The 11,165-nt window shown below is 54.4% G+C and overlaps 1 protein-coding gene across 5 annotated transcripts in view; it reads left to right on the plus strand.

Annotated features, from left to right (window-relative positions):
• TMEM266 (transmembrane protein 266) overlaps positions 1–10,823 on the plus strand; it is a 124,038-nt gene extending 113,215 nt beyond the window's left edge. For all 5 annotated transcript variants that reach the window (XM_005221971.5, XM_005221970.5, NM_001101168.1 and 2 more), the window contains 2 exon segments: positions 7,896–7,958; positions 9,582–10,823. In XM_005221971.5, the coding sequence (XP_005222028.1) occupies positions 7,896–7,958; positions 9,582–10,180 (662 nt within the window). In that variant the 3' untranslated portion in view covers positions 10,181–10,823.
• The last annotated feature ends 342 nt before the right edge of the window (positions 10,824–11,165 follow it).

Here is an 11,165-nt window from a genome sequence, read left to right on the forward strand (position 1 = left end):
GGTGGGGGAGCCGCCTCCGTGCTCTGCCCGTGGTGGCTGCTCAAGCGCATTTTGAGACTGCAGCTCACCTGGTGCTGGGGCCTACTCAGCACTGTTCCGTCTTCGGGAGCACACACCTTTGAACACCTGAGCTCAGGTGGCACCTCCTGTACAGCCAGTCATTCTGCAGCACCTCTCTGCCTCTCTCACCAGGAGCCTTAGCTCTTGAGATAACAGCCTGGCCATTACTATCCCCCCACCAGCCAATGACCTCCAGATCCCGGACACCTGATGCCACACTTGGATTCACAGGGTGTCAAGATCTGAGGTCACAGAGTCTGCAAACAAGCCAAGCATTTAAAGTAACCGCACACATTTTAGTATTGTGAAACCATGAGTCCCTGCCTCTCCACCCTGTTCCTCCTCTCCCTGCAGTCCCCACGGTGGGCACCTTCCAGCAGGAAGTGGAGGGAGGCAGAATAAGAAGGGAGAAAGTGATTGGCTACATGTGCCAGCCAGGGGGGTCACGGATTCTGTGCCAACCCTCCTGGAAACTAGAGGCATGTCTGAATAGGGCACTCAGATCTCCCACAGAGCTGGCAAACGTGCACCCCTGGGAGCCATTGCCAGTGCCCCTCCCATCTAGCCCTGGAGCCCTACCCTTGCTCTCCTTTGTCTCCCCCGTGACATCCCTGCCTCCCAGCTCTCTAGGGGCACACCGGCCCTGCCCAACTCAGCAGAGCACTAGCACATTTCCCAACCTGTCACTTGACTGCCAACCCCCAGAGCCGTCAATAGCAAAGGCAGTTCCCCGGAGACAGAGAGCAGAAGCCTTGCCGGGCTAGCAAGTGGCATGCATGATTCACGGCCTCGGATGGGCTAAGGAGTCAGGGCACCCCAGCTCATGTCTCTCTGACCGGGACTTGTGTCCAGAGAGGGATTTCCATGATGTTAGAAATCATGGCTAGACAAGCTAGGGGCAGTCTGGGCCACACTGGAGAGGGAGAAAGGGCAGCATTTGTTGCTCACCATGACCTTCAGGCCAGCAAGGGCCCCAAGGCTCAGCGTGTCACACTAGTACACAGACAATCCGGGGATTAACCTGCAGACATCAGCAATAAGTCTCTGGAGCCTCAGGGGAGGGCCGGCCTCTCTTGGGGTATGGGGGTGGGGAAGGAGGCAGCAGCGGGGGTGGGAGTGCCAGCTTCAGTCGTGGCAGGAGAAGCAGCTCCTGCAGTCCCCACGGTTGCCAGCGGGTCACTGTCAGACTAACGCCAACCAGCTTCTGTTTAAACTTGCTCCAGCACAAATCATTTTTAAAACCCGGACTGCAAAGTTCCAGGCTTTGGGGCTTGCCAAGTTCACAGTGCCCCTGTGTAGTCATTAATACTTCCCTCCCAAATTTATTAGTCTTGAAGCTCGCCCATAACTTATGAATTACAGCCCCTGGTGGGAGTGCCACAGCTTTTACCATATATCACAGTGAACCTCGGCATCCACCCCCCACCACCCCCACACTGCACCAGTGCTTGGAGAAACCTCCACGGAGGTGCACCGGGTCTCACCTTGGGAGAGGAGAGGCCTATGTGCTGATGGGGGCAAGTCGGGCTTTCTGCCATCACTGGCCTCCCTATGGGGGCACTGGAGACCCAGGAGAGCCCCCAGAGCTGTAGCACTAGAACTGGGGCACCTCACATAAAGCAGAGAGGCAGATACCAGGGCAGGGAGGTGTGGGTGGTTCTAAAAGAAAGAGGTGGGATTCAGACTCAGGGCTGGGTTTGAATCTTACCTTGGCCTTGAACAAGTTACTTGACCTCTCTGGACTGGCTTCATGGTGGGGTGACCCATGCAGTCACCGAGGGTGTCACACTTGGTTCATTGCTCTGGTGTCACTCTCTCAAAATTCTTAATGTTTTTTCTTTCAGTGATTGATATATTGATTTCAGATATACCTGAAAATAGTTGTATATACTAGAGAATCACAGTAAGTCTAGATAGCATCCATCACTATGCATAGTTACAGAATTTTATTTATTGTGAGGAGAACTTTTGAGATTTATTCTCTTAGCAATTTTCAAATATACCATACAGAACTAACTATAGTGACCATTTTGTAGCATATCCCCGTGACATTTACCGTATAACTGAAGTTTGTACCTTTGGAGCCCCTTCGCCCACCCGTTTCACAGCCCCTCCCTTGCTTGCCCAACCCCTGCCTCTGAGAACCACCAATCTGTTCTCTGTATCTCTGAGCTCAGAGCATTTGTTTGTTTCAGGTTTTGTTTTTAGATTCCACATGTAAGTAAGATCATACTGTGTCTTTGTCTGACTTACTTCACTTAAGCACAATGCCCTCTGGTCCATCCAGGTTGTTGCAGATGTCAGGATCTCATTCTTTTTTATGGCTGAGTAACATTCCTGTGTGTGTGTGTGTGTGTGTGTGTGTGTGTGTGCATACCACATCTTCTTTATCCAGTCATCTGTTCTTGGACACTTAGGTCATTTCCATATCTTGGCTATTATAAATAATGCTGCTGTGTACATTGGGATGCATGCATCTTTTCAAATGAGTGTTGTTGTTTTCTTCAGATATGTACCCAGAAGTAGAACTGCTGGATCATATGGTAGTTCTATTAATTTTTTTTGAGGAACCTCCATACTGTGTTCCAGAGTGGCCACACCAATTTATATTTCCGCCAACAGTGTACTGGGGTTCTCTTTTCTCTGCCGTCTCACCACCTCTTACTATCTCTGTCCTTGTGATTCTAGCTGTTATAACGTGTGCGAGGTGGCATGTGCCTGTGGTTCTGGTTTGTGCTTAGTTGCACGCCTTTCGTTGAGTGAAGTTGAGCTCCTTTTCATGTACCTCTGGCCTGCTCTGTGTTTTCTTCAGGAAAATGTCTATTCAGATCCAATATTTAAATTGGATTATTTTTTTGCTACTGAGTTGTATGAGTTCTTTATATATTTTGGATATAAATCCTTATCGGGTATGATTTGCAAATATTTTTTTTCCATTCAGTAGGTTGCCATTCGTTTTGTTGATGGTTTCCTTTGCTGTGCAGAAGCTTTTTAGTTTAGTATAGTCCTACTGGTTTATTTTTTGCTTTCATTGCTTTTGTTTTAGTGTCAAATAAAAAAAAAATCATTGCCAAGACCAAGGTCAAGGAGCTTACCTACAGCCTATGTTTTCTTCTAAGACTTTTATGATTTCAGGTTTTACATACAAGTCTTAATTCATTGAGTAAATTTTTGTGTATGCTGTAAGTTAGGGGTCCGGTTTTCCCAGGACCACTTACTGAAGAGACTTTCCTTTCCTCCTTGTATATTCTTAGCTCCTTTGCTGTAAATTAATTGACCATATACGGGTGAGTTTATTTCTGGGCCTTAATGCTTTTTAAACAAAGGGCCTCACAAATTATGCAGCTGTCCTGGGTCTGAACTCTAATTGTCCCAACTAGGAGCAGAAGCACACCCCACTGAGAAGGACTGAGCACTCAGCCACACACACTGCCCTCGGCCTGGTACACAGCTGGTGCTCAGCACACAGTAGTGTCCTTTCTCGGTGAGGGCTGCTGAGCTGTGGGGCAGCAGCTCGGAGTGTGGCAGTGGGAGCCCTGGCCAGGAATCAGGGTCTCCCTCTGGGCTCGGATCTGCACAGGACATGTGGGTGTGCCGTCCTGACTCCTGACTCCCACCCCAACAGCTTGGCCAGTCCCGCCACCCAGGGAGGCCCACCTGACTCACCGCCCTCTTGCTCCACCTCGCTGGGCAGGTTGGGGCTCTGCCCAAGGAGCACACCCACATAATGAGCACTGCCACCACAGCACTCAGCCAGCTTTAGGAGGATCAGTCAGGATGGCTGCATGGAGTGCTCACGCCCTAGGAAAAAGTGCTGGGTGGTTGAGAGCAGCTGCGGCAGCTGCCACAGAAATGACCTGAACTTAGGGGCCAGCAGGGAGCGCCGTGGGCCAGGGTTTCAGGGAGGTGATGGACAGACCCAGGTTAGACTTGACCTTCATCATCCCAGTGAAACGTATAGCTCACCAGCAAGTAGGTATTTCTTATTCCCATTTTACTGAGGAAGCTGAGGCTCAGAGTGGCGAGGGATTTGCCTAAGGACACAGAGCAGATGTCTGCAGAGCTGGGGTTGGCACCTGGGCTGTTTTGTCCTGGAGCCTGAGTTTGTACCAGCCCTTCTTTCTCACCCCTCCAGGGTCAGCCAACCCAGTCCTCCTGTGCGGCAGTTCCTACATGGCCTTAGGGCTCCTTCGTGCCAAATCAAAGCAAACCTTGGGGCAAGGGTTCTCTTAGATGGAGGGTGGGCAGCCCCATGTCGGGGCTCACTGATGGCCTCTTCCTGGCCACATGCATCCATGCCTGCCTGCCTGCATTCCCTCCCTGCAGGCTCCCAGACACCAGCAGTCATTAGTCTCTGGGCAGGAAGTACCAGAGACCAAGAGCAAGGCTGTGTGCTGCGTGGTGCAGGGAGTGTCTCAGAGCCTGAGGGGAATGGTCCAGGGAGGTCTTGCAGGCCCCGACCCAGCCTCAGTCACTGTCCAGTCATCCTATTTATTGGTGGGTAGCATACACCAAGCCCCATGCTAAGTGCTGGCGAGACTCTGAGTAAAATGTGGCTTCTGTGTGGGAGGGGACAAAGCCCCAGCCCAAGTGGTCAGTGTGGAGAAAGGGGCCTGCCTGAAGCAGAGAGAGTAGGGGGGTGTGGGTGGCGATCAACACTGCTGGAAAAGCCTGGGCAAGGCCTTGCTCTGACTGTCTTGAAACTCACTCTGAGGCCTCTGGGTGGGTACAGGTTTGGAGCAGAGGGAACAAATGCAGACTAGACAGGCCTGCAGTGGCCGCCTGGAGATCTAAGTTCTGTGTCAGGTACATCCATGGAGTGAGCAATCCCGTTTATTAATCCCTGCAAGCATGATGAGAGGCCAAAGGGAAAAGCGTGAGGTCTGACCCAAGGCTGGATGGCAGAGGGCATCTGGGGGTCCCTTGACTGGTCACAGGTTCAGCAGGAGCTGAATTCCTGGTAAGAATGGAGAAGAAGCGTGGAGAAATGACCAGGGTCCCAGGGTACCATTCACCAAGGTGGAGGTGGGGGAGAAACTGAGTTCTCTTTTGGACACGTTGAGTCAGAGGTGGCTGGAGGTCATCCAGGAGAAGCTGTCCGGTTGGCCAGAGCAGTCAGAAGCTGAGAGATGTCTGGGCTGAAGGTCACCTGGCTCGGGTTACTTTTATCCACAGCTTTGATGAAGATTGAGCATCCTCAATTGAATAGGCAACACTGAGGTACAAGAGAGAATACCTTAGCAGACAGAATCAAGATTCAGAATGCTTTCAGCAGGCTCTGGGCTGAGACCAACAAGCTGACATTTGCCTGTGATGATAAATGTGAAGTCCTCTGTGGAGCCGACACGGCTATGGTTGGTGAAGGCCTGGCTGGCTTGGCCCCAGCGCCTGCAGAGGAGGCCTGGCCTGGGCATCCGTGTTGGCCACAGACTCATGAGTCAGCAGAGTAGGGTGGTTGCTGAACCCGATTGGAGGATGTTAGGCTGTGTGAGGGGAAGATCCCAGCAGATCTCCAGGAGGACCCACCTGTTAAGCAAGATGAAAGGAAGTTGCTGTGTGAAGTGCCCGATCCGCAGTCTGGAGCTCTGAAGGACACAGTGACAGTCAGCTCCCTCCTGCCTCCCTTCCCCTGTTTTGGTCACATCTGGAGCCCATAGTGACTTGAGAGGCTGGAAAACCAGGGAGGAGTGAAGCATGGACAGGGGTTTCTCAGGAGAAGAGACATTTTGGGAAGGATGTGAGGACTTTGTAAGTGCTGGAAGGTCTGTCATGTAGTAAGGAGAAGTGGGGTGTGGCCTTGAGGCATGTGGGGACAGGACCCAGATCCCCAGATCTGCAAGGCCTCCCAGAGTGGGCCCTTCCTAAGGAGACGGAGACTGGCTGCCTGATCACAGAGTGGAGGTCCCCAGGAGGCCCTGTGCTCCTTGGAGGTGGAGGGCCAGGCACACCACCCCAGCTGAGCACAGAGGAATCTGATTATTAGAGCTGCTCAACAGAGAGGCAGGAGGCCCGTTCTGTGAGGGGCACAGGCCATGGTGGGCAGAGCCCAGGCAGGGGTTGAGAGGATGCTCACACAGGGTGGGGTCGGGGGGAGTGCGGTTCCTCGATGGCTCCGGTCCCTTCCCACTCTGCTCTCTCACCTCTTGAACTTCAGGGCTGGCTGAGGGGCCTGGAGCCAGCTAGCCTGGCTGTCACGGTCTCTAAGAGCCCCACCCGCTCCCGCATGGTACATGGTACAGATGGAAAACCTGAGGCCCAGAGAGGGGATGTGACCTGCCCAGTAGCAGCACAGGAACCCAGGCTCTGGGTGTTTCTCATTCACGCCAGGCCACCTCCTGCACGTGAGCCCCTGTGGGACTCACCGGTCTGTGGATACTTTAGCTGAGTTTATTGTCCTGCCCTTGTGACATGGCCCTCGACAGCCACACTGCAGGTCCCTCAGGATAATACCAAGATCAGTGACCAGACCTCTCTGGCCCAGTAGACCTGGTGGCCCTGGAACTGCTTGCCAGGAGCAGTCACACCGGCCTCCTCCCACTTCCCGGGGCAGCCTGCAGGGCTAGACAGCATTTACAACATAAATTATGAAGAGCCATGGAGAAGAGTGTTGCTGTCTGATTCTGAGGCGCATTGCTGGTTGATCCTGAAGCAGGGCCTGGAGCCAGCCTGGGGCCCCTCCCTCAGCTCAGGCATTAATGCAGAATACACCTCTGGCCACAGGCATTTAAAGATCAAGAGAGGCCAAAAAAGCTTTTAAGAGCCAGGTTGCTGTGTTGCCGCCACCGGCCTCCCCGTGTCAGGGCAGACAGGCTTCTGCAGTGATCTCAGGTGTGTCAGGAGGGCGGCCACGGAGAGCAGCAGGTTCCATCACCTGCAGACCGAGGCTTCTGGGGGGTGTAGACCCCCATCCTCGCCTGCAGCCTCAACAGGACCTGTCTCCCCTCCCCTGGGCATTGCTGTTTCTGTCTCCCGTCCAGCCTGACACCTTCCCAGCCACTCAGCGCACCCTCGGGAGTGCCTCACACTTGAGCCTGTTCACACTTTCCTGTGGCTCCTCACTGTGCTTGGGGCAAGGCAGAGCTCCTTAGGATGGCTTTGGGGTCTCCTGTCCTCTGCTGTCCATTCCCCACCCCCGCCCCTCACCATGCTCAGGCCTCTCTCAAGTTATCTCTCCTCTCTCATCCCTTCCCACCCCATCAGAACAACGAACCAATTCTTTGAGACCCTGTTCCCATGCCATCTCCTGAGACCTGGACAGCTTTACACCTTCTCATTGGTTATTCATTCAGCAACTCTTTACTGAGCACCCACCATGTGCTGGGAGCAGGGTGCTGGGAGCACGGCTGGGGGTGCCCAGCGCCTGCGTCCATTCCTGGGCAGTGTGGAAGACCGAGGGTGCTGTTGTCCAAGATCTGCCTCTGCAGCTGGCTGTGTGCGGCTGAAACGGCACTCAGGCTTTTGCACTGAGGAGAGCTTTCCTGGTGACTGTGAGAAACTCACGTGGATTCAGAGACTCAGGCTATCCAGGCAGGGAAAGCCCCAAAGGACTATTTCCAGGCCCTTATCTCAGAGAAGGAAAGGGCTTCTTCATATCACACAGCAAGCTGGATGCTTCATCAGAACCTGGGTCCCTGGTACCCAGCCCAGCACTGGGGCAGATGAGCCATGTGGTCCCCCTGGAGGAACCGTGTGGCAGGGAGCTTGTGGGAGACCAGTGCCTCCTCGTGGTGATGGGGGTAGAGACACTGGGGGGAGGAGCACAAACTGGCCACAGCCCCTGCTCCTGGACTGTCCAGCTCACCCTCACTCACCCTTCTCTGTCCTCACCTCCACAGAAGCCACGGTGAAAGATGACATGAACAGCTACATCAGCCAGTACTACAATGGGCCCAGCAGTGGTAAGTCTGTGTTGGTGCTATTCCATGGGTACCAGAACCTCTGTGTGGCCCCACGCCAGAGGTGACCCTGGCAACCCCTACCATCCAGGCCAGGGACAGCTCGACCAGGCTGTCCATCTCCTGGCCCCTGTGAGCCATAGCCGCAGGCAGAGTTCCCAGCAAACTCTGGCACCTGAGCTCAAGTGCTGGGATGGGAGTGCTCCAAGATGTGCATGGGGGACCCTGGGGTGGAAAGGGGCTGGAATCTAGGAATTAATGACCTCAGCACTTCCCAACCTGAGAACCTTTCAGGATGAGCGTGAGGGGGGTGAGATAATGCATAATTGGGTGTGAGAAGCAACAGGCACTGGGCATGTCCTTGTTTATGTTTCATTCTTGCACTTCAGAAAGTCTCAGGGGACCTAGTGGTTTTCATATGAGAAAGGTTGAGTTTTAAAATAATACTCAGTCCTTCAGGGTCTTGTTTCTCTTCAGCCAGTGTCTTGAGTCTTGTAAGGTTTGGGTTTCACAGCCCTTGAGAAGTGAAAGTGTTCATTGCTCAGTAGTGTCCAACTCTTTGCAACCCCATGGACTGCAGTCCACCAGGCTTCTCTGTCCATGGAATTTTCCAGGCAAGAATACTGGAGTAGGTTGCCATTCCCTTTTCCAGGAGATCTTCCTGACCCAGGGATCGAACCCGGCCTCCTGCATTGCAGGCAGATTCTTTACTGCTGAGCCCTTAAATCCTTGTAAACCCCATTCTAAGGCTAGAAGGTTATAGTGTGGGTCATCCTGAATACATCTGAATTTCATCTTTTCTGCAATTTAGCCCCTTTAAGGCCTCTTTCCCTCCCTTTCTCCTCTTCCAAAGCCTTATCCAACCTGCTGATCTCAAAGACCATCATCTCTAGCCTGAACCTCTCTCCCAGCCTACTCTCCCTACCACTTTAGAGAGAAACCTTGCCCACACTACGCCTACTGTAATTCAGGCCCTTGATACTTCTCACTTAGAGCGAAGACATTCTGGGATGTCCTCCACCCTCCACTTACAATGCATCCTATAAAAATTCGTCAGTTTTCTGAGGGCACAGCTCTGGTCATGAGTCTCACGCTGGACCCATTTAAAACTTGGAGTCCTAATGACCATGACATTCAGATTCCTTGTCATAGTACACTGTGCTGAGTTAGTCAGGATGGGCTCGGTTATGCTGTGCCCAGTGACAACAACCCCACATTTGAGTGGTTTAAATAAGTCAACAAAGGGCCAGGGACACTGGCCAGGGGCTCTTTGGCCAGGCTGTTACTTTACGCTATCTCCCAGCAGACAGAACAGTTGTCGTGCCTTCTGGAACAGTGTTGACCGCACGGGCAGAGCACAGCTGGCTTATGTAGCTTCTCCAGGAAACGCCACTGGTCACTTCCTGCAGGTGACTGGCTGAGGCCCGTCACATGTCTGCACCTGATAGGGAGGCATAATTCTCCCTCAGGGCAGGTGGCGCATATTGGAAACCTGGACCATCTCCCAAGGCCTCTCCCAGCAAAGCCATTCATACTCACCTCACCCCCACCATCTAGCCCCACCCCCATCAGGGTGCAGAGGTGCAGCCAGAGTGGAGTGTGACCCGCACCCCTCCTTTCTTGCAGACAGCGGCGTCCCAGAGCCAGCTGTGTGCGTGGTCACCACGGCCGCCATCGACATCCACCAGCCCAACGTCTCGTCTGACCTCTTTTCCGTCGACGTGCCCCTGAAGCTCGGCAGCGAAGGCACCGGTGCCAGCGCCAGCTCCGAGAGTGCCACCCGCTCCACGCGCAGCTCTGGCACCCGGGCCCAGAGTGACAGCAGTCAGACGCTGGGCTCCTCCACGGACTGCAGCGCCGCCCGCGAGGAGCCGTCCCCCAGGCCCAGCCCCTCCGCCCTGCCGCTGCCCCCGCCGCCATCTCAGCAGCATATGGCAGAGGCCACAGTCCAGGACCTGTTGTCCCCACTGTCAGAGGACCCCTGCCCCTCCCGGAGGGCCTTGGACTCCGCCCCCCTTGCCCAGCCCAGCCCAGAGGGCTCAGCCCAGCCCAGCCCTGAGCTGGAGCACAGGGTGAGTCTGTTTAACCAGAAGAACCGGGAGGGCTTCACCGTCTTTCAGATCAAGCCTGTCATCCATTTCCAGCCGGCTGCGCCTGTGCTGGAGGAAAAGTTCAGATCTTTGGAATCCAAAGAGCAGAAGTTGCACAGGGTCCCTGAAGCCTAGAGCCTCCAGGCAGGCTGGGAGGGAGGCGGGGAGACAGCCATCTCGATGCTCCCCCGGGGCCCCGGTGGCCACCAAGGGTCACATGAGGGGCCCAGGAGCCCTCCTGGCTTCCCTCAGGGTGCTGCCTGCCTCCAGGGAGGTGACGCCAGGCCAGGAGGCCACACGCCTCAGACCTCAAAGCCCAGAGCTGGCGCCTCCTCTCACCCTGCTCAGGGGAGGGTGGTGCTCGTGGCTGGGGTTTTTTTTAAAACCACTTTTACAAAAACCAGCCTGTGGCCCAGCTTCAGCAGGGTAGAGCGTGGGGGCCAGCTCAGCCTCTTCCGTTGCCTTTGTTCCCGACGCCACCCTGGACCCTCGGGAACAGCACTGTGAGCAGGGGCTCTCCAGCCCCACCCCCAAGCCGTCTTTTCCAGGAATCCCGGGTGGAGCCCACACAATCACACAGACCACCATCTGAGCCTATCTCATTTGTCTTCATTCTCTCATTTAGGCATGAGCGTTTCTGAGTCTTTTCGAGACAAATCTAGTTTCCACCTTCTGGGGACATAAAGGGATGGGTCTGGAGGAGGGTGGGAGGGTTGCGGGGTGGGGGTGAGAGCCATTTTCCAATCTTGGCTTTAATAATAAAAACCACCTGCACTGAGACTTCCCGTTGGCAGAGGTGATCCTTTGGCTGCTAGTCCAGGTGAGGACCCCAGAGTGGCTTCTCTGGGCTTGGGTTGGCCTTGAAAATCCACCAAGGAAGCCCACCAGCTCCTCTCCGGTATCCCTGAGGCCTTTGTAGAGGAGCCCTAGACCCCAGGAGGGAAGCGCTCACACTGCCTGGCTGTGTGACTCTGGACCAGTACCTTCTCTTCACTCATCTCCCCACCACAGAGGAGCTCAGAATTCTGTCTTCCTTGCCAGCAACTCCCAGACACAGCTCCCTGACCCAGGGCTCCATTCCTCAGGGATCTCAAGAGGCCCAAAGCTGAGCGAGAGGTCT

Source organism: Bos taurus, chromosome 21 (genome assembly GCF_002263795.3).
Source record: "Bos taurus isolate L1 Dominette 01449 registration number 42190680 breed Hereford chromosome 21, ARS-UCD2.0, whole genome shotgun sequence".
NCBI classification, from domain to species: domain Eukaryota; kingdom Metazoa; phylum Chordata; class Mammalia; order Artiodactyla; family Bovidae; genus Bos; species Bos taurus.